The sequence below is a fragment of the Chiroxiphia lanceolata genome, chromosome 10, assembly GCF_009829145.1.
Source record: "Chiroxiphia lanceolata isolate bChiLan1 chromosome 10, bChiLan1.pri, whole genome shotgun sequence".
In the NCBI taxonomy this organism is placed as follows: Eukaryota; Metazoa; Chordata; class Aves; order Passeriformes; family Pipridae; genus Chiroxiphia; species Chiroxiphia lanceolata.
Window position 1 is genome coordinate 17,741,560 of NC_045646.1, and position 23,343 is coordinate 17,764,902.

The 23,343-nt window shown below is 42.5% G+C and overlaps 1 protein-coding gene and 1 long non-coding RNA gene across 2 annotated transcripts; one reads left to right on the plus strand and one right to left on the minus strand.

Annotated features, from left to right (window-relative positions):
• The first annotated feature begins 6,349 nt into the window (after positions 1-6,349).
• Positions 6,350-21,719, plus strand: AP1S3 (adaptor related protein complex 1 subunit sigma 3). The gene is made up of 5 exons (XM_032697661.1): positions 6,350-6,471; positions 17,755-17,933; positions 19,117-19,225; positions 20,151-20,288; positions 21,231-21,719. The coding sequence occupies exons 1-5, from the start codon at positions 6,469-6,471 to the stop codon at positions 21,264-21,266; spliced, it is 465 nt and encodes a 154-aa protein (XP_032553552.1). The 5' UTR covers positions 6,350-6,468; the 3' UTR covers positions 21,267-21,719.
• On the minus strand, positions 17,073-17,909 carry LOC116791549. Its single transcript, XR_004358780.1, has 2 exons — positions 17,618-17,909; positions 17,073-17,257 (listed from the first exon to the last, which is right to left on the minus strand). It is a non-coding gene; the product is annotated as an uncharacterized LOC116791549 (long non-coding RNA).
• Positions 21,720-23,343: the final 1,624 nt, after the last annotated feature.

Below are 23,343 nucleotides of genomic sequence, written 5' to 3' on the forward strand. Positions count from 1 at the left end.
TTGGAGAACTGCAAATCAGTTGTAGTGAAAGCATGAAAATACATGTATTGGTTTTCTAACTAAGAATGCATAGTTGATCGCTTTTCACGTTCCTTATGTTGAAAACTTCATTTAAATTTCAGATAGCTCTGTGCCACATCTTAGTAACTGAGGGTTCTTTTTGTGGTGTTGACTTTACTCGTTGAAGAGATTTCATGTGGTAAATGAAGGAAAGGGACAGATTTTTTTGTTGGTCAGATTTATTACTATATACTTCAGAAGGAAAGCTGTCTAAGCTTTGTCTCTATAGACAAAGTCCTCAGTGCTGAATGGCCTGGCTTACAGTGAAATGCCATGATCAAACTACAGAAAATGATGAATTCTGCCAGCCTAACATTTAAAACACCGTTTTGTCATCAACTAACCATCTCACAGTGAGTTGCAACATGGCCTTTGAAGGCTTTCTCTGCCTCCCTCATTCTCATAAGGCAAGTCTTCTCAAGGATCTCTTTAAGTGACTGCTATCAAGCGATCCCACAAAATTTTTTGTCCCTGTGGATGAAGTAAGGGCATGGGCTCTAGGGAGCCATGTGGTCTCCTAAACTCACATAAAAGCTAATTATTGAACAGATTCAAAGACAGCATTGTAGGTTTTATCACCTCAGCAATGGAAGAAAGCATCAAAAGAATAGTAAAAAAATCTATACAATTTTTCATTAAATTAAATATAAACTATTTTATCAAAGAATAAGCTGAAATATATGGGGTCATTAGAAACTTTGCTTTCTGCTTCTATACAGGAATCTTTTGCCCCCTGACATACAGGCAGCTCAGAGTTGCTGTAACTAATTGCTGTCCAACTCACATGTGTACCCAGGGTCTCTCACCAGTTTTAGTATATAATCTGTGCTCACACAGAGAAATAGAAGCATATTCTTTTAATTACTCTTGATGTATTATATTAATTTTGATCACATTGACTGGCTTGTCTGCAGAATATTTGGTACATTCATTCCTAAATTGCTTTTTATCACAAAGATATGGCTTGTGGAGGTACATGCTTTTCTCCTCTTTAGCTTGTTTATAGAAAAGACACAAAATAGGGTTTAACTTGCTCCTAGCTTTGCTACTATAGCTGTCAAGTAAAGATACCAATCCTCTTACTATCTATATTGATTCTTTTTTTCTGAAGCCTGTTTTCCTTATGCTTTCAGCTGCTCTCAAAATCTACATGCATGTATCTGTCAAAACTCAAGTTCTTGTGAGCTGAAGTGCCACCCCTATGTTGCTGATCAAGAGAGAGCACTGCTTGCCAGTACTCCTTGATGGCATTGCTGCTAAGTCACAGCAGTTTTTCTGTTCTAGTGCTGTCCTTTGTCTTTTCTCTGTTCTCATTCATTTCTCCTTCTTTCTCTCAGAGTTTATGGCACCTCTTCTGGGTTTCCTCCACTGCAGCACATCCATGTTGGAGTTTGGCTCCTTGAGACAGGTGATAGCAGCTCTTGAAGTACAAGTGACCTGCTGACCTGGGCCTCCTGATCTGTAAGAGTGAGCTGGTCTGGCAGTGGCTGAATAAGGGACGACCGAGGCAGCAGACACGGAAGGTGAGCGTTGTTTAGGAAACAACCCGTTACCTTACCCTCAGTTACCAGACTCCATCCCATAAAGCACCCATAGCAGTGCAGTCATAACTTGATCATCTCTTTGCTACAGCCTTTGCATGTTGAAAAAGAATACTGTAAAAGCCACTACCTCCTACAGCTCTGTGCAGTGTCCCAGTTGAGTGGTAGACAACAGATTTTTTTAATCTTGGTGATTGGTAGCGAAGGTCTGGAATAAACAGGACAGTCAATAGTACTTACATGTTTTGGAGACTATCAGAGTGATTTTTATGAGGGTAGAGATTTTTATGATTTAGACATTGCACATGTCTAAATGGTGTCTGTGGGACACTCAGTTTAAAACTTAATCTCACAGGCATTAACTAAAAGAGAGAAATAAGGCTGTGAATTTTGTTCATTACAGTCCCTTTATGGAGGAGAAATGCTGGGAATATAAGCATGCTCCAGGCAATGAGGGGTGTCCTGGTCCTCCTACTCCAAAACAGCAGTTCTCTTGTTTTATGTTGTGAATATATCAACTGAGCACTCTGCTGTTTCAGGAGCATGGTCTGATTTTACAGCCAGGATGGAAAGAGGAAAAACATGAAAGAAACTGAGGGAAGGTGTAGAGGGCAAAGAGCTGGCTGGCAGTGTGGTTAAAGCATGCAGAGCTGTGATTTCAGGGGTGGTGAGGAAGGGTGCTGTGGATCTAAAAGCTATAAATCCAACTGAACACAAGAGGGCTACAATAACACATTTTCTTTGATTGAAGCAGAGTTCTGGATGGAGCTTTGTTAATATCTGTCTACCTTTTGGCCTGCTCTTAATTTTATACAGCTGGGAAATGAAATAAAATGCTATTTGACACCCTTTAAGTACTTGTATGCCTATCACTTCAGTACAGGCTATAAGGATTTGAGACTGCTATTTTTAACACTTTTCTAATACTTTAAACTACTTAAATGTTGGGACTACTTACTGAACATGCTGTTGCTGCTGATAAGGTACCAAAATCGGTGCCATAGATATGTAATTTGGTATGCACTCTAGTGATATGAATGCTTTGTTCTGCACTTAAACTGTGGAGAATCCAGATTGTGTGAGCAAATAAGGAAAAGGGAACATATGAAAGGCAGTCTGGAAAAGTACAAGTCCCTGCCTAGTAACCGAGAGCAAGTGTTAGGTTGCTTCTCTATTGATCCAAAGTGCAATTAAAAGATACCTCCTGCAGCTGAATTTAGATTGGGCTTTTAAAGTTTTTTCTTTCCTCCACAGACCTAGTATCAAGTGGAAAAAAATCTGCAGAGCAGGTCTGCTATAAAAAAATCACCAAGTGGAGTTTTCATCAGCCTCAACTCCTTGGTTTGTACAGGGCTACTTACCTGAAAAATGACACCAAGGCATGTGCTGGCTAGAATCAGGTAAATGGCCAGTGTTCTGCTTCATTTCTGTAGTACTCAATGTCAGGAAAAAGCCACCTTTCTGCAATATAAAGGTGCTTGGGTTTGGGGTTTGTTTTCAGAAGGAGTTTTTGTGCCTTTTGTTTTTAGAACAAAGTGAGAATGTTATATTTTGTTCACTCCCTGCTGTTCTTTAGACAGTAGTTTATCTCTTAATTGAAGCTGTCAGGATTTGTTTGTTTCTCTGGAAATGTACAGGAACATAACTTCCCAATCAGTTGTAAATCATTGGTGAATATACAGCTTTATTTATATGGTCCAGGATTAGCTTCTGCAGTGCATAAAGCTTGCAGAGATTAAGAGGGCCTAAGACAAAGCCTGTTGCAGATTTAGGCACTGGACGTTTTAGCAATGACTTTTTTTCAAGTAAATAATGCCCAAACTCACCTGAACTGATACCTAGGAGCTAGAGCAGCTCTTATAGCAGGTGTAGGCACACAAGGCCCATTAAATCCATTGTAACTTTTGGTGTGAACATTTTCTGCTTCTGAATGCTACAGGCTGCTAGAAGAGTGGAATATAAGCAAAGAGGAGACAATATCCAGTAGCAGTAAAAAAGCTGCTTGTCTGTCTTAAAAGCCTGTTTCAAAGGGCCCTTAAGAAAGGAGTATGAACATTTTCTTCCAGGCAGAGGCAGAAGCCAAAAGAGAAGGGTGTCAAAACTGCCTTTTGCAGAAGTTTTGAGTTAGAGAGATAAATCTGCATTCCTTTGCAAGCTTTCATATTCAAATTAATTAACTGGGGCTAAGGAAGAACTGAATGGAGTCCATCCTCTGGCATTTTGCTGGAATGAGTTCACCTCATCCGTACACCTGGCACAACCGTGTGCTACAGGTGCCTCCCCCTGCTCCCATTGCTGAGTGACACTGGTAGCTCAAACCTCCCAAGTAGGAACCATTAGAAGATGCTTATCTTCCTTATCAGAACATTATGCAGGTACACAGTGCTGGTCCTGAGAGGCAGGGAGGGGAGAATTCCAAGTCCTTACCACAGCTATTTAGGCAGTCATTAAGTGCAGCCTGGCTTTCTGAGCTGGAAAGCATCTAATTCAGGCATGATTCTGTATCTACAGCCTTGTTTCTGTAGGGCTTCTTCCCTCTGCCAACCTCCAAGATTGGCCATAATAGATTGATTTTGGCCACTGCTGTTCATGTGTACTGTATACATGATATATTTGCTGCTGCTGCTTTTTTTCTGATTCCGTGCAAAAAACACAAAAGCAGCAGGCTGGTTGTCTTGAGCCTATGGGCCTAATTAGGGAAGATCTTTGCACAGAAAAGCAAGATTATTGGGAAACAGTTGTTAAGCAAAAAAAAAAAAAATTACTGTCCGTCACCTGAGTAAATTACATAGGTAGGGATTGAGGGGTATGTTCATCCCTTAATTTCAAATTCACTTTGGAGATGAAAGTGTTGATGTCCCACTCCTGTAGTACAGCTGTACTGTGGTGTCCACATTCTTGCATGTAAGGCAAATCCAGTTCTGAGTGTTCACAGACACTTGGCTTTCCCAGTGGTGCAGTGCTATCTGGGAACACTCCCCATTCACCAACAGCATGTTTGGGTGCAAGTGCAGACAGCTTTCTGTTCTTCTGCATAGGCCACAGTAGGTAGAGCTGGGGACTGCAAGGGGCAGGAGCTTGAACAGGGGCGTGGGGAAGGCAGATGTTTACCTCCTGGGAAAGGCAGTGTGAGCACTGTGGCACTTAGTGTGGCCTGTTTACTCATCCCAGCTGTCTTCCAGAGAATCTGAAAGATTATGGTCTGTTTTAACAGATGCTGATTGCAGTAAGTGTGTCTTTGGCAGGCTCACTGAAGGCGAGATGGTGCCCCAGCAAAAGGAGTGAGGCAGTGCAGTCTGGCAGCATAGCATAGTGTGTGCTGCACTGTTTGTGCTGCACAGCTGGGCAAAAAAGGGCAAGCATGTTTCTGGGGTCTGTAGATAGTACTGCTTTATGTGTACTCAGGAAAGACAGAGGCCAGGGGCAAGTGAACAGATCAGTGAGATCTGTAGGCAGCTGGGACTTGTACTTGTTATGTCGTGCACAAATGAAACCAGAGCACCCAGCAGCTGGGAGTGCCACAGCACAGCATGTGATGTGCTGCTTGGTGGGATGGGGCTGGAACATGCAGAAACCAGAACTGAGGAAACAGCAGTGAAGGACTCTGTGAAGAATAGACCAAATCAAAGCTTATGGAAGGCCAAGACAAGTAGGGTCATGCATGCTTAGGGAAATGTGGAAATGACTTCCATACTGTTAAATGAGGATAAGGAGCACACACATGCATTTGCTCTCTGCTCTTGCAAATAGGCATTTCCAGCTGGGAGCAGATTTAAGCCCAGTTGTTCTCTCAGCTATACATGCACAATTGCTTTTGGCCAAGGATCTCTCCCCTTTGCTGAAGCCAGAGGGTGAAGAGGGATTGTCACTGACATTACAGTGTCCCCTAAAGTCCCCAAGCCCTTTTGGATTTCTTTTCCATTTTCACTGATGACTCAGATGCATCTAGCACTGCACCCAAGAGCAGGGCACAGCTCTTCCCTGAGCAGATGTGATCCGTATCCTGAATCCAGACACACTGCGCTTGGGGCTAGATGCATGCTGTGCTGGGGGGATGTCTCTCCTCTAGATTACAAACACGGGACTTAAGCATCCTAACCCCTCTCATTTTATGCCCGTAGACGTCTGCATCTGGATCAGACTCCTTGTACAAGCTTGAGAAGCCTTAGGCCTGGATTTAGAGCTTTCGATTCAAGTGCTGAGTCTGTGGATGTTGCACATTCTTTTGGCACCAGCTCCTTATCAGCAAATCCCTGCCAGAGGTTACACGGATTTGCTGATGCCTTGCCCTCTCATCCAGCTCCATCAAAAAGCACAGGGTTAGCAAATCCCAGCCATTTAAAGTATTTAAACTATCCGAGTTTCATTTTGATGGAGATGGGATTGCTCTGGGAGATGGGCTGCAGAGCAATCGTACCTGCAGATCTACCAGTGTCTTCAGGGTATGAATGCCTGACAGGGGGTAGAGCCGGTGGACCGCAAGAACTGCGTTTTTATTAATCTCGGGTGCCATGGTGAGGAGGGTGCCCTTGGAGCAGTCCTGAACGTACAAGGGGACAGCGGGCGAGGAGGGCTCGGTACCCCCGGCCCGTCACCGCCCAGAGCCGGGCGCCGTGGGCACGGCGGTGCCGGGGAGCCCACGCTGCCCTGGCACAGGGCCGCCCAGCTGTGCCGCCCTCAGCCCAGCGCTGCCCTTCGCCCCAAGGGAGCGGGAGGAGGCGCCCGGGGAGTTCCCGTTCGGGGCATTGTGGGAAGGCGCGATGCGGCCGGGCCTCACCTGGCGCGGGGCGGGGAGGGCGGAGGGAGCGCCCGGGAGCCACCCGGGCCGGGCCGGGGCCGCGCCGGCTCCCAGCCTGCGCTCCGCACCATGGTAAGTGTCCGACCCCACCGGCTCCAGCCGCCCTGACCCGCCGCTCCCGCCTTCGCCCCCGGTGCTCCCCGGGGCCGCGGAGCCCTCGACGGGCGCGTTGTCAGGGCTCGGGGGAGGCCGGGCACACCCGGGCTGCCCCGCTTCCCTCAGCACCCGCTGCGCCGAGAGGCTGAAATGCCGTTTCCAGGCGGGTTTCCGCAAGGTTTGCACCTTATTTTTTTTAGGAAATGAAAGTTATATATTCTGCTTTCTGTTTTCTGACCCCCGGGGTGAGCTCGGGTCACGCCGGCGGTGTTTCGTGGCCAACCAGGAAAACAAGGCTGTTTTACAGGGAGGTTTCATAAAGCCTTCCTGTAACTTGAGGAGCTGAGGTTCAAGTCGGCTCCAGTGCCCGGAGAAGGATCGAATGTGGTTTCAGATGGATCTCTGTCTTTTGGCTGACTGGTGCAGAGAGGGTCAGTGTTGGGCAGTGGGTTTTCCTGTGACAGGATCGCTGGGAAGAGCCTTTCCCCAGGGGTATTCCCTGGCGCCAGGTAAGTGGAGAGCTTGGACAGGAGCCTTGCCTCCAGGTCGGGTGCCTTTGCTCCACTGTCCGGTCTCACAGGGGTTGTAGGGATTTGGCTCCAGCTCTCCATCGAGTGTCGTGCCTGTGAGAGACTGTGTGGGTCTGGTTGTGTCCCTCGCCCGCTGGTCACCGGCATGGGTGACCCGGCCCCACGGCTGGGCAGCGGCAGCAGCAGCGACTTGTTTGAACTTGGAAGGGAGGGAGGCTCTTTGACTCTCCAGGACTGCGCTTGGCGGGGGTTTGCTGGGGTCAGTAAGGGTTTCTGTAGATACTCTCTTATGCTAAGCGTGATGACCAATATCTTGAGAACAATGGTTGGATTTTCCCCAAGGAGGACTGCGGGGTCTCAAGCAGTGAGATGGTCAGTGATGCCTCTTAATGGAGAAGCCGTCTCACTGCTTGATAATTCAGACTTGTATTGCACAGTTTGCCCATTGTGTGCACCTGTAATACCAGTTACTGGCAGCGCAGTCGAACAGGAGTCTCTCAACTCCTTCAGCGGAGGCCAAGTGCTGTTGTTTGTCTCTATCCTCAAAGGCAGAGCTACGTTGTTTCTTCTCAGTAGTTTAGCCAGAATGCTAAATATGTGTTAGTCCACTGTATTTAGAAAGGTGTACCTGTCATTACATATGCAAATAGAATGTGCACAGTAATGAATTTACAGACGGCAATGCAATTTCCACACCTTAAGTCCCTATATAGATGTAACTTTTCTGGTTACACCCTAAGACAACCCTGCATATCCAATTCCCTCTAATAAAGCTTATGTAAACAACTGGAGTTCCTATTTTGCCCTTGAAGGTCAGTAAATATGGGAGCTGATTTCAGGGAAGCTGATCTCAGAACTCTCTCTGATGCACGTACTTCACAAGTGCCAGTTTTCAAAGCACTCACGATGGTCCCAGGGGAGCTCTGCTCACAATAGTGCTGCTTATTGACAATTTGGAGACTGTCTGCTGTATTGGTGGTTAGAATTTTACAAGGTTGAGTGTGCATTCTTACAATTAATTTTTTTTTCTGTGGTCATAGTATGAACCCTTGCTGGTGTTATTACATTTAACTAGTGCTGTCAGCCTTACCCTATTCTCCTGTAGTAGATCCAGTGCTGATGAAAGGATTCTTTTGTCAGGGAACCCTTACTTAAAATTCCTCTGTCATCCAGTCTCCAGGAAAGAGTTGTTAACACTGGGTTACAAGTCAAGAAATAAGGGTTTGCTGGGTTACAGACCAAGAATATAACTTATTCAGGCTCGGAAGTGACAAACTTTCAACAGGTCCTTTAAACTCTCTGTGCATTGTTTCCTCCAGTTTGGACTGACAGAATTATGCTTGCAACCTTTTTTCTGTGTTTTGAGAGCGGAATGGATGTTTTAGCAACAGAGTTGTTTCAGTTGTTTGCTCTTGCAGATTTCCAGGGAAGTTTCAGGGAAGAGTCTGTTTAGCAAAGCTGACTTCATTTCTTACTGAGAAAGACAGCTTTTCTGCCCAGCTGCTACTTTGGGATATGTTTTTAAAAGAAGACTTCTTAGAAAAGACTAAATTCTACTCCCTGACATGTGGGTGCAGCAGAGAAACATGTCACAAAGAATGGCTGTCTCAACAAAGTCAAAGAGTGGGGAGAGAGTACAGAGAAGGAAATTATTAGTGTCCCCAAGGACATATTGCTGTAGTCTTTCATGCCTGGAAGTGTTGCAACACCTTGATCCTACTGCTGCCTCAGTGTTATCAGTATTATTTTTGTGACAGTACATGGCTCTGCTTGCAAAGCTCTGAGTGCAGAATTGGTGCCTGCATAGTAAAGGCTCTGCTTCCCTCCTACCTGTGCTATTCATCAGTAAGGGGAGACAAATTAGTACTTGTGGGCACAATCTGAAACCCTGGAGAAAGATCAAAAGAATCCCATTGAGCACAGCGGCTCCAAAAATGTATTTGGCCCAAATAGAAAAGGAGTTGGCAAGCATTGATTCCACTTAGCAAGACATTTGATAAATAGTCACTGATCTAGAAGCTTGGATGGAAATATTAGTTGCTGTGACTGCAGCTGCTGACACCTTCCTAGTGTTTGGAAATGAACTCTCAACTCTTCTGAATATCGACCTCACCAACAGTCTCAATGCTGTTAATTGTTAAAGTGGATCTGCAAAAGATGTTTTCATTGCTGCACAGAATTTACTGTCTATAGTTCAAAGAATGACTGCTTATTTTCCACTTTTTACATTATTTTCCGTTTTACAGCTGTGTGTTGGCCTAACAAAGACAATGAACTTTGCCTCTAGGCATTTAGCTCTGAAAGACAAGAGGGACAGCAGATTAGAACAGATGAGAGGAGAGAAAATGACAAATAAATTATTCTTGTTGTTCAAGGCAGCATTGTACAGGGAAAAAAAAGTCCATGTGGTATTTCTTTGTTAATTTTTCTTGTAGTGAACTTTAGTATGATAGTAGAAAATGGCAGTGGAATGGCATCTTGTTTAGAAAGTCCTGAGTATATGGACTTTTCTGCTTGGAAAGAGGTGACTGCAGGGGAAGTGATACAAATGCATGAAGTCATGAACACTATAAAGATTGGTTGCTATGAGAAAAGTCAGGGTACATCCTGCAACATTTTTAGGCACTAAATGTATAATAAACAAAAGGGAATACTTTTCTACCCGGTGTAGGTGAATGTTTTTAATCCACTGCTGAGGATGCTGTGGGTGTCCTAGTAGTTAGGCAGCTCATGGAGGGTGGGTCCACAGGTGGGTTGTCTGGATGCAGTTTCTATCCCTGAATCCTTAAACCTGTGATTCATGGAGATAGGACTACCAGAGTGATTTTACACATGCCCTGTTTCTTATGCTGTCCCCTTCTGGTAGCTGCATTCTTTCTTGAGTGACCACCCCTGGACCTTTGCATTTCTGCAGGTGTTGCAATGCAGAGATAGAGGTGCAAGATCCAACCATGCACAAATGGCATTTCATTTTGTGAGTAGGAATATAGCATGCAGAGGCACTGAGGTAGGATGGGAAAGTAAAATTTGCATTTGTGTTTGAAGGCAAGCTTGGCGTGCCTTTCTGGCCAGACATGTCTTTCAGAGTAATTCACAAATGTGATCCGAACTCACGTGTATCTTGGGTCCTTTTGGAGCTCAGGTTTTCTGTGAACGTCTTTGTTGGGAGCTGGAGGAATGGGTGTGAGGCTCTGTTCCTGCTCCATCAGGTGTGGGAATCCCCAGGCTGAAGCACTATCTGTCAGCTGGCTGAGGAGTCAGGGAAGTTTGTCACCTTCTGGATGTGCCTGCCCTGTCCCACAGCAAAGCTTTTAACTTTGCTCCTTGAGAGGTCAGAGTCAAGGGAAAGGCCCTGCAGTGCCTTCACACCGCAGGGCTTTACAAATACCTGATAAGGCGAACTGGAAATTAAACTGAAAGAGGCTGCACCTTTTACCAGAACCCATTGGATGAGATTTCAGCTCTGTTTCTTCACTAGGTGTTCAAGGAACAGACTGGAAAAATAGCTCCTTGTGACTGTGAAGTACACTGGGGTTATAGTGAATTAGGAGGAGCTCTGGTAGCTTGTTCAGCCTCTCCCCTGATCTTCTTCTCTGTATAGTAACCTCATGAAGATTTTCACTGCCTCCCAGAAACATATAAGCAAATAAAAACAATTCTGAGAGCCCAGCCAGCTTAGGAGGCAGAAGGGATGTGATTATCTGGTTAAAAATTGCTCTGAATGTCTTCAAATTGTGCTGGTTTCTGTGAGGTCAGCCAGCTGCCACCCCTGCCTCTGTCTGTCCCTGGGGGTGGCACTGAAGCTGGAGTGCCCTCTGTCTGGTTCTCACCGCTGTCCTATGGCAGAGCTTGAGGAAGGTTCTCTGCAAACTCCCAGCCTGGATCTGTTCTTGCTTATTGCCTGGAAACTGGAGTAACTCCACTTGCAAGAATAAAAAAGCACTGATTTAAGAAAACCAAAAGTAACTATCCTCTGTAAAAACTGGGTGCCGTTGCCTGCATCTACAGCTTAGGAGCTGTCTTGGAAAGCTGAGCTGTCTCTCCTCTGGAAACCCCGGGGTTGCCGTTGGTGGGATGGCTGGCAGCCTGTGAGGAGGAGGAGGCACATGCTGTGCTGTAGGGAGGACACTGTTGAAGGAATGCCACCAATTTATGTGGAATGAGCCAAGGTTGGGAGGACTAAGATACAATGATAAGCAAGAGCAGAGCGGGAGGGAGATTGTGGGGCACTTACTGGGCACTTAAAAAAAGCTCCTTCAGCTTTGTTTTCTGATCCTTAGGTAGGGATCAGAAGTGAGGAGCTTCAGGATCTTTTTGGTTCAGAACTAGAGCTGAGCTATATTGTTTAGATTATAGTTTAATTTAACTCAAATGAGGCAAACAAGAAGGTTGTTATTGTCTGAATTGATACCATATGTTATAAATATCCTATAAATGCTGGTGTGCCGGTCCATTTAAAATCTTCAGTAATAAGGGTGACTTCTGCATCAGGAAAAAGCATAAAATCAATGTGTAACTATAGTCACGTGTATCTGTAATGATCTGGCACGGCTTTTATTGCATGGACTTTGGATGTATTGTTTAGGGGAAATTGCTCAGAAATGCTCCTAATGGAGATGAAGTGAGAAAGAATCCTGTGCCAGTTAGGCAGCAACATGGTGCTTCAGGATTTCTGTGTTTGTGCATGTTTTCTTTGTTCTTATTTGCTTACATCATGTAGGCTAAATGTATGTTTTAAATTTTAAAGCTGAGATCCAGCAGTATTTAACAAACTCAGTCTCTCAGCTGCTGTGAATGTTTTAGCGACAGAGTGAACAAGTAAGGAAATTAATATTTTTAATAAAGTAGTCTGTTTTGAATTTTACATATTTGCTTTAGAAGTATCTAAAACCCCAGAGTGTGTATTAAAGGTCACTAGCAAGATGGAGACCTTGTGCAACCGCAGAATACCAAAATACCTGTACTTGAGTGTGTTAGTATTCTGCCTCATCCTGATGTGGGTAGGTTGTTAATAGGTCCACAGTTGTCAGTTCAGTACATCTCTCTCAATTCACCCTGAACACCTGACATTCCAAACCATCTCTGTGTTCACAGTATAGCTGTTCTTTTTTGTTTTAAATTTCAGTATTTACTTTCCTTCTGCCAAAAAACAAACACTATACAAAGCAAAAGCTAAAGGAAATCTTTTATTCTTCAAATGTTGTGGAGAAAAAAAAGTCACTTAATAGGTGGAATATTGTGAATGTTTATATTTTTTAAAAGAAACAATTTAATGAAAGCAGGTTTTGTTCAATTTCAGATGTGATGTAAAAATAAATACTAATAAAAAAATCTGGGCAGCTGTCTGTGCTGGGACATAGATTCTTTCATATCAGAGAAAAGAATGAAAAATAGCAAAAGATAAGTAGAATATAAACTCAACTAGACTAAAACAGTGCTAGAAGATCAAGCAGACTTCCAAGGAATCAGAATAAGTTAAGAGAGAACTTTACCATAAAAAGTAGCTTCCTCTGCCAGGTACAGCTAGTCAGTCTGGTTTTCTCCAGGCTTCTGGCAGCAGCTGAAGGTATGGCTTTTTCATCCCACTTCCCATTTTATGAGGTCTGGGAATTTTCATCCATTAGTATGTCCTGTATTGCCTGTTGCCCTACAGAAAGTTTTTAAGGAAATCTTAAGAGTTTCCACATTCTGCCGAGATGTTTTGGGATAGCGATTCCTAATTTGCAAACCTTAGTTACATGTGAATTTTAGGAATCTCTGTTTTATAAAGGTGGCTTTGGTTTTGGAGGGCTCTTAACTGAATTTGGAAGGGTTTCAGCTGGAGCAGAGTGTACCCCCAGTGCTGCTGGAGTGACAGAGCTGCCTAGCCGAGCAAATCCTTGCCCAGAGAAGGATGCTTGCTATTTTTTCCACAGTTTTCCTCTTCTGCCTCCCCTCCCCTGAGGCTCCTCGAAGTCTTCCTGTCCTGTCCCCCCCAAGGACCTGGAGCAGCCAGATGCCACAGAACAGGTTTGAAACCAGTCAGCAAATGTAGTGCAGGTTGAATTATGGGAGGAGCAGAAGCATTTCTGGGGCACATTCTTTTCACAGTGGGGTGAATTAGAGCCTCGCTGCACACCCCTGGAGTTCACTTTGCAGGAAGAAATGTGGCATCTTTTACATGTTTACACTGTTGGACAGTAAACTGGACAAATGACCCCTGTCTTCCCATGGAGTCATCTTTATTTGCTCTCCCTATGGGTGGTTTGTTGAGTATGTAATAGAGTACAGGCTGGAGCCCTTTAGATGGTTGTGCTAAATGTTGCAGTACAGATTAGGTTAAATTTAAAAACCTCTGTAAAAGCAACAAATGATCCGAGTTTGAAACCAGTGAGCCAACTGTAACGTGTTTGATCAGTCTGGACTGTGTAATGGCCAAACACTGGGGAAGGCTGCACCAAAGGGGACCTCCAGTCCTGGCAGGGAACAGTCCAGAAGACAAGCTTGGGTGAGCTGCTTATCAGATCATGACAGCCCATTAGCTAAAGGAAGGAAAGGTCTCCCTAGGAAGGTGGAAAGAAATCACAGTGTGTGTTAGTTTTACATATTTCTCTTCTGTTTGCTGTTCATGAACATGCAAACCTGTATTTTGCATTTTTTATGTCTGTTCCATTTACTGGTAAATTATTTCATGTCAAAGTCTACCATTTGATTTTTGTGTAGCCCTGAAACTAAGGGTGTTAGCTTTTATCCCAGTATAGCTTTGTAGATCTCAAGAAAAGAGAAGGCCCCATTACTTTCCAATCTGTCATGTAACTTAAAGTAGCAGTTGATTCAGAGATGCATGAGAACATAGAGTTCAAGTTTAGAAATCTGGTTTAAATGCTGGATTTAAAAAAACCCCACCTTTTTTTTTTTCCAGTAGCCTACAAATAGAAAGTGGAGTCATTTAGGCTACTTACTGACGTTTACGGAGGTCATTCTGCACAGTGCTGTAGGTGGTTGGGTCTGATTCAGTAAAACAAGCTAATAAAATTACACTCAGCTCCCAGACCAAAGCTTGTCTCCACAGACTCCACATGTGAAGGCAGCTGATGCTCTCCTAGGAACTGTACTCCTCATCCCAACCCACTCAGTCTCGGACCTAAAAATTCCCTCTGGCATCGCCCCTGGGTCTGGTGCTTGTTAGTCACAGCCAGCACCCCTGTAGGATGGTAGGAAAGGGAACCAAGCACCCTGCTTCTGAGGTATTTTGCTTGTAGAAAGTCATTTGCCTTTGTTTTCCTCTGGAGTTGGAACTTTTAACAATGAGTAAAATATTGCAATGTAATTTACCTCTGTTTGTAGTTTGGCTGCTGGAAACCAACGAAAAATTCCTTAATCAACATCCATCTTGTCATTAGCACTATAGGAAAGCAAATATGTTTTCACAGTCAAGGAGCAAGGAACAGATGAGCTGTTAGATCTGTGTTTGTGCAGTACTTCAACATTTCCAGGTTTATTGATGCATCAGAATCTTTCCAGCGGGCTGTAACAAACAGAGCCATGAGAGTGAGGAATGTGTCGTGTCATGTCAGTGTGACTGGGCAGAGCAAAGCTGAACTGAATGAAACAGTTGGGTGCTTATGCTTACAGGAATGAAGCTATTTAACCTCTTGAGAATGTAATATTATTACAACTCCTAGAGGGTTACCCAGATTGAAGGGGCCTTAGAATTTAGAAAAAGGAAGAAGAATCAAAAGAGGAGAAAAAACACCCACAATATTTTCTCTTCTAGGTATCTGCAGCTTTGTAATGTAGTGTTTTGTTACAGTAATTCTCAACTGGGCAGTCATATGTACCTTATTATGCAGACTGTAAAATTAGAATTGTACTACAGTAGAGGCTCTACCTATTTTCTAGCTGCATATATTTCTGTAAAAATTACCATACGAGGTATGCAGTTATATTCTGCATATGAAACAGTGTGATTTTGGAGCTTGTGTACGAATCTTGGTGCATTTAGGAGCATTAATAGATATTTTCTGATTGCAAAGAATGTTGCCTCTGATCGTGAAAGTGGTGGTGAGACATCAACTGCATCCTTAGAAGAATCAATGGAGTTCTCAAAGCAGTTTTAAGTGAAGAGCATCGCACTTTGCTATGGGTGAAGCAGAACATCCTGAAGTAACTAATCAGCAAAAAATAATGGTAATATTCACAGTGATTCCCTGGTTTGTTGGTATTTATTTAACCTTTTAGAGGCATAAGGTTGCTCTCCTGGAGATATACATGTATTTCTTACAGGCACTCAGATTTAAGGTCTGTTGGGTCCAACAACTGAGGGTCCGACAACTAAACCAGAATATCCTTTCATTTTCTTTCCCTATTAAAGCACTGCAGGCAAATACATTTCTTCCTGAAGATGTCTCAAATCTCACAGTCTTATGCTGAACATGCTGTCAGCTTTTGATAGGGTTTCACTGACTAATTCCCTGGCATTTTCAGTCAAAACTGATCATCCTCTCGGATCTGATGATTCACCGTATCTTTAGAAATTTGTTTATCAAATAGCTGCTACCTGTACCCGATGGCTTTTAGAAGGACTCCTGCTGACCTGCTGCTCTTATCTGTAGAACCTGTGCTCAGCTTTTCAAAACATATTCATCTTTACAAGGGCTTTGGAGTTAATGTGCTGTGCAAAATAGCCTTTCATTCATCCAGCTCCTCTCAGTGGACAAGTGTATGGACAGTAAGTGCTGTCCCTACATGTACTGGGAGAGGGGTAACCCTGGCAGCTGGAATACTACCATGTCAAACCCAGTTGGTAATATAAGCAGAGAAAGGCAGAAACATGGTGCTTTGCTCTTCACTGTAATCAGGGTGTGTGTATTGCCAGCAGCATACTTTTTATTTGCAAGCTCGTCTGGAGGGTATTATAGGACTCAACACAAGGCAGCTACAAAATCCTTGTAATTTTATCAAGCATATTAGACTAATGATGGCAAGAGCCTTTTTTCTAGCAGTAGATGCTGCCACAGACACATGAATAAAACAGTCCTCCTTTCCCTAAAACAATCCTGTATTTGAAGTCTTTCTCAATATAGTCAGAACTCTTATCTTTGGATTACTCAATAACTATGCAACTCAATAGCTAGAGAATGGTTCTGAATTATGAATGAATGCTTTGTCTAAAATCCAGTAGCTTTTTCTTTTTTTTCTATTTTGCAGAAGCTTCTCTGGTGCACTTCTCTGCTCAGACTTTACCAAAGTGTGGAGTGATTTTATCTTTAGAGAAATTTGCATTGTAATCTTGATAGTGATTGTGAACATTCCTCACTGGGGAAATGGAGAGATGAAGTATAGGTACAGTAATAACCTGGAATAGAAAACAAGAAGCAGAAGGGAGTAGGGTGTAGATTGAAAAACTAAAGGGAAGGGTAAGGTTAGGCTAATGGGAATGGGGTTGTGGTAAGGGATCTCCCAGATCTTCTGTTGGGACTTTGCAAGGATTGGGAGCAAGTGAGGAAAGCAAGGCTCCTGTGCTTCTCCCTGGTCCTCCTGGGATCCAGGGAAGCCATCAGTCACTGCACAGACAAGCAGCAGTGCACCTGTCATCGAGCACATGGATGTGACCACAGTTAGACATCCTTCCTGCACATCCCTGGCCTCCAGGCATTGGTACTGGTGAGAACAGCAGTGGGGGTGCCTGTCAAGAACAGGGCAGTTCACAGTGTCTTCAGCCACTGAAACATCTCTATCCCCCTTAGGTGGGTTTGTGGAGTTTTTTTCCATTTAGCAGAGGATGTTCTGTTGAGAAGGATGTCCTCCTCAAATAGATGCCCTGCATTCTTAACACCATTTCTGTACTCTGAGTAAATGGCTATTGTACTGCTCACATACACTAGGGTCAGTTATTTTAACCTGCTAATAGAAGTATTTGTATAAATGTGAATTGATGCTTTTCTCCCAAAGCCCCACTGGCATTTAAAAGCTGGCTCTTGTGTATTTCAGTAATACTGCTTATGCTAAGCATGAAAAAATCATGAGTCAAACCCTGTAAAATTATGACTAGCTTTAAACTGGAGATTTTAGAACAGTGTAGATATTATACTTTATTTAATATAATATATCCCTGCTCAATGAGGTCCATCATCACAATTGTCTGTGTTTCATGGTCTGCTGATTTCTTTAGTAAAACTAGTCAAGCCTCCTTTCCAAAGTTCTTCTGCCCCTTATTGCCTCTTCTAGGAACCTGCTGCTTTGTTTGTGACCTGAAATATCAGGATTGTTAGTGATTATGATTACTATCTCGGTATTCATATTTCTAGTCTTCTGCCACACTGATCTTGATTTCCCTAGCCCTTTTGTGGATAAGTCTTTATTCCCTTCACTGAGGTATCTGATCTTTCTGGAGGAGGGGGTGGTGCTCTCTTCTCACCACTGCAAAGTGGTGATGCTCCTCCTGTTCCCCAGGGCAGAGACAGAAAAGGAAACAAAGCTACTGTTTGCACAAGGTAAGGAAGGATGGGTAGGAGAGGATGCAAAGGGTTTGGCCTAGGGAAGAGGTCCCACAGGGAGGGGAGGGCTGCCTGGGGAAGAAACAGGAGAGAGGAGGGATCTTTCCCCTGGACCTTACTGACATCATGTCCAAACGTCACACCAAGACTGGAGATGCGTGGCCAGAACTCAAGATTTCTGGCAATGGGCAGAGGACTGTTCTTCTCTGGCCATGGCCCTGGTGTTAACCATGTTGCTTTGTTTACTCTAGATACACTTTATCCTGCTGTTCAGTCGGCAGGGGAAGTTAAGGCTTCAGAAATGGTACACGACGCTACCTGATAAAGAGAAGAAAAAGATCATTCGAGAAATTGTTCAGATTATTTTGTCTCGCAATCAAAAAACAAGTAGTTTTGTTGACTGGAAAGACCTCAAGCTTGTTTACAAAAGGTGTGAGTAATTTTATAAGAACGTATAATTATTACTCATATGAATAACACATGCTAGAAGAGAAGAGTAAACGCTCACTTCAAGAAAAGCAGCAAACAACACTCTTAGTGCTAGGCTCAGTTAGGAGCCTGCCATCTGACTGTGTATAACAATGCAGTGTCCCTGGACAAACCAGCAGGGTAAATTGTGGGGTGCAAAATACTTGTACAGTTTGTCAAATGAGACAAATGGGAGTAGTCTAATAAGTATTGGTGGTTAGAAGGCTCTAGACTTCACTGTGCCTTCTAATGCAGTGAGGTAGCCTGCTGAGATGTGTGCTGGGCTTTATCAGGCTCTTTGGGGGGTTGCAAGAACTGTTCTGAGGTACTTCCAACATTTTGCCAGATTTTGTCTTTGAAATATTTGTTGCTCTGGAAAGTGTTAATTCCCATTTCCTTTTCCAAAGAAATCACTGGTTCCCAGTTACACAATACCTAACATTTACTCCCTGTTCATTCTTCTGAAGTTGTAGCAAACAAAAGTAGCCTTAAGGTATAGTTAGACAAATTAAGCAACATCTCCCATATAGCAAAAATTGAGTTCCATGCAGTGAAAGGAGGGATATAAACATCTGATCAGCTGCTGTGAGCCAGCCACAGCACCAGTGAACTGAGGTAGATCGTTCTTGCATCTTAGGTTGGTTTAAACATAAAAGTTTTGCTGCAAGTTAGTTGTGAAGGTTGTTTGGTCTAAGCAGTTTCATGCATTCTGGCCCTGTGTAAAACACTGTCATTTGATAGCCAGCAGGCTTACTGAGATGTGACTCCTTTCACCTTTATTTTTGCCTTTTTTAATTAGGAGGAGTAGCTTGTCCTGCAGTTTAATTAACCCCACTTACTATAGTGCTATTACAGTGGGTGACAGAGACCTGAAAGTACTACTGATTTATTGTTTATTTTATCCCAGCCAGTGTTGGAGGTATCCCACTTTACCAAGGGTGGAGTTTGTTGGTCTACCTAAAATAATCATTTGGTTAAATTCTCTGATCTTTTAAAGTGTTCTGTGGGATACTGTAAGAATGAAAGAAAATGTTTATTTTAGAGACTAGATAGGAATTAACTGTCATACGAGTAACTACGAAGAGATGAGCAGAGCACTGAGGTCCCAGCTATTCACTCTCATGTTTTTGCCTCTGTTTCCCCAGGTATGCCAGTTTGTATTTCTGCTGTGCAATAGAAGACCAGGATAATGAGCTCCTGACACTAGAGGTTGTTCATCGATATGTAGAGCTCCTGGACAAATACTTTGGAAATGTAGGTTTCACTTTCTCCCATGAACTCATTCCTGTCTGTCTGATAAACAAAGCTATGTGAAGCTCATTTACTTCACATTTCCATCTGCAGTACTTGCCCTGCAGGCTTTCTCAATCCAGAGTGAAATTCATTATTAGAGTAATTTATAAAATAGTGCTGAAACAATCATAAGATTGTTTTTCCATCCATTCTTCCCCCTCCTCCCCCCTCCAAATTAATCTTGATACTTAGTATGTCTGTCTTGGAATAGAATTTGAAGAGAAGGCTTGAGGAAAATTACTTTTAAAAAAAAACAGGTTAAAGTACTTTAATTCTCCCTCCTGATGTCTTCAGATATACTGGTTTTGTTTGTTTCATAATACTGTGTAACACTTAAGGACACAGAACGAGGAAAAAGATAAACTGGGAGTGTTTTTAAAGAAAAGACCTGAAGAAGGTCCAAGTAAGTGTTTTAGTAAGTCTTTGAAGACTAGAAGAGACCCATCTTTTCTATGAATATTTTTGAAACTATCCTGACTACCTTAATTCATCTCATTTCAGTCAGTGTGCCATGACTCGTGTCTGTACTGCCTCAAAACACAAAAGTGGTTGGTGGCTGTCACTAGGCAGGGAATTTGTCTTGCTCAGTGAAACCCATCTTACAAGGGCTATGTAGGACCTGTTGTAAGGTTAGTAGGCTAGGAAGTCTGCTTTGTTCTCTGAGAGCCAGTATGGATTTAATAATAAGTGGAATGTCTTTGCTGTAAGTCTGTTTATGTGAAGAGGCTTCAACATTACATAATATTCAGTTTCTTTCTTCACCCTGCTACCTGCCACAAGAGTGCATATGTTGAGTATATTTGATTAACCCAACAACTTCTGACCCAGGAGTGCTTGTAATGTTGTAAAAGTGGTTTAAATGTGATGTGTCCTTTTGTTCTGGCAGGTGTGTGAGCTGGATATTATCTTTAATTTTGAAAAAGCTTATTTTATTCTTGATGAGTTTATAATTGGTGGAGAAGTACAAGAAACTTCAAAGAAGACCGCAGTGAAAGCCATAGAGGACTGTGACATGTTGCAGGAGGTAAGGAAGAGGAAGACAAAAGGCAAACACATCATCTTCCTACATCTTCCTTGTTTGACAGGAGCTGAAAACACAGCTAAGCACTTCTGGTATTTAATTATCCAAGTGTGTCTTGCATTCAGTTTCAACAGGTACAACGGTGCAGTTACATAAGCTTTCAGTTCAACCCTCTTGGAATCATCTGGAGACTCTTCATATATGGCTGTTGCTCTCTTGCAGTTTAACTGCTAGAATTTCACAGATAGTGTATTAAGAAATAGTTTAAGACGCATCAAAGATATTTCTGTAAGATCATATTTTAAGATTATATTTTATGTATAGATATATGTATATATAAATACGGAAAAATCTCTTGTGTTTCACTAATACATTGGAAACAGTGACATACTGTTAACATTTAAAATTGGAAAGAGGATGTGCTGGCAAACTCCCATTCAGAAGCACCTATGTAGTTCTGCCAGGCACAGATATGTAACCTTTATTCAGAACCCTGCAGGAATTCTCTGTAACTGGTGTCGTTGTGCCAGGAATGGCAAAAGCAGTTGCATGTGATGGATTTACTTCATTTTTAACTCGACAGTGAAGGATCCATCCTAATTCTGAAGGAAGCAGCACATGGGTAGAACTAGCTCAGGACACACTGTGTGAGTTGAGCAGCTTTCCCAGTGGTCTGTCATGTGCACATGGAACTCAGCCAGCTGTGTACAGAGGCCACTGGGCACGATGAGTTTAGCCACAGCTGTGGTATGTCATGATTTGAGGATCAGATGCTAAACCACTCTGTTACATGTTTTTAAAGCAGAATTATTTCTACATTTTAATTAATCTGATCTAATTCCATGAAAAACTACTACTGTCCTCAAGGAGGACAAGAGGTTTTGTATGACTATTACTGTACCACTCCATAATGCATCAGTTGTTTCTTCTATTTTTTTTTTCTAGACAGTGGAAGAATACATGAACAAGCCTGCATTTTAATGTTAAACTACCTGGAGAGAAAACTGCTGTATACACTTCTACAATGCACTTCCTGAAATTGCTTCCCAAAGTGCCAGATTCTCAGAGAAATACCAAAAACCAATAACTGAAGGGGTTTGTTTGTATAATGGTGAAGATGAAGGTCAGCTAATGTAGCAAAGGGTTTAACAGTTCTGTACTTTGCATTACTTTGCATATGAGTTTCCCAGAGTTGTTATTACCCTGGGTGTAGTTTTCCCTTCTCCTTGCTGGACTGAACTCTTGTTTTTTACCATGTCTTTTAGCTACAGATTTTGTCATCATAAAATGCTACTCTGACAGTACTTCGAAGAGATATTTTTACTAGTTTTGGTTCACTGCTGACTGTATGACTCTACTTTTGTACAAATGTCCATTATTTTGAATGTAAGGATTATCCTACTCTAATAATAATTTTTTTTTCTAAAAGCCAAATTGTTGTGGGCTCTGATTTCATAAGCTTTTTGTGACAAGATTAACCCATCTAGCATAAGAAGAAATGTGCATCTCTTTGGGCCAGCCCATTTCTTTCACGATCTTCCCTCTCTTTTCTTTTCTAGTCTGCTAATAAGACTGCTCTAACTGCTATTAGAGTGCACTCCATGCCTCCATTTGATCTGGAAAACTGTTCTGACTGCAGATAGGCTTCTCCTAGGTTTAATGAATCCTTTCTGCTGCTGCATGTGGATGGCCTGTTTCTGTCTTCCTCCTCATTTTCCTATCCCCTTCCTAGATCCCTGTGCAAAGGCTCCAAACTTTGGAAGTGTGCAGCTTGAGAGCAGGAGATAACCTGAAGAGGAAAAAATTAGTCTTTGGGGATTTTAGCGTGAAGATAACCTCATATAATCATTTGGTATCTACCAAAACCCATATTTCCCTTAAAAATTTTCCAGTCTCAAATTCACACACCTATTGGGATGATCAGCTTTCAAGTAGTTGAACATGGCCCATTTTTGTGAAGATTGGACAAATAAATCAGTTTTTTTTAACTTTGCAAGCTGCAAAAAGGGTAAAATAGAGGAGTCAGCTGGGCTGTGTCTCTTACTGTATCTTAAAACATTGTAGCTGTGTGTGTGTGGAGCCAGGTGTGTTAACATAACTGTCTTTCAGTGCAATTTGGACCCTATAAACTGATTTAACTGGCTTCCTTGGAGAGAGAATTTCCTCCTTTAACAGAATTCAAAGCTCAGGGAAATTCTCTTTATCTTAGCCCATAACTCACAGCTAGATGTTTTGTCTCTGTCAAATCATGAAGATATCCTGTACAGAAATTAGGCAAGTTATCAGACATATATGCCAGAATGATCCAAGCACTGATTCACATTTCCAGTCAAGATACATTTCCTTGATTTCTGGGGTGTACAGTCAGTATTTTCTTTCAGGGCTTTTTCTAATCTTTAAATGTCCTGCATGCTTACTCTAATTTTTTCATTGCTCCTTCTTTCCTAGTCCGTTTGTATCTTCCCAGGAAGGGGTACAGGGGTTGTTTGGAGGGTGGGGGCACTTTGACATAACACAACAACTGTGCTGATTGTCAGCCCCCTCTTCTGCCTGTGCTTCCTGGTCTGTTAGTAAAACTGTGACAAGCTGCTTCATAGCATCATTGTTGCTCTTTTTATAATTACTTTATCCATCTGTTTTCTCTGCATTGATGTCAAAGGCATACTTTGAGCATTGAAAAAATAGTGAAATTGCTGAAGGGCTTTTAATAGCTCTGAAGACATCCAATTTAATAGTAAATTAATGAAATTGTATGAGTTGTATATTATTTTCTCATGGTTTGAAATGAAGTTTTTAAAAGTAGAATGTTTAATTGATTAAGAAACCACTTCAGAATGTACAAAAAGGCTCCTTCTGCTCTTTATAAGTGACTTCTATTCAGTGAAATCATCAGTAGTTTGATTTGCTTTCACTCGTTTTTGGAGCCATGCTGTGATTCTCTGACTCTTGAAACTGTCATGTTGCTTGAATTCTGGATTATATCAAAATAAGATTTTCAAAAAATTTCTTGGTATGAATAAGGATATCATAAACCTGTCTTTTCAGTCATTCTAAGGAG

Bases quoted from the DNA above. Each gene is read 5' to 3' on its own strand.
- AP1S3 (XM_032697661.1), top strand. The intron at 17,934-19,116 runs GTGTGAGTAATT...CTGTTTCCCCAG, and splicing joins CTCAAGCTTGTTTACAAAAG to GTATGCCAGTTTGTATTTCT. The intron at 20,289-21,230 runs GTAAGGAAGAGG...TTTTTTTTCTAG, and splicing joins ACTGTGACATGTTGCAGGAG to ACAGTGGAAGAATACATGAA.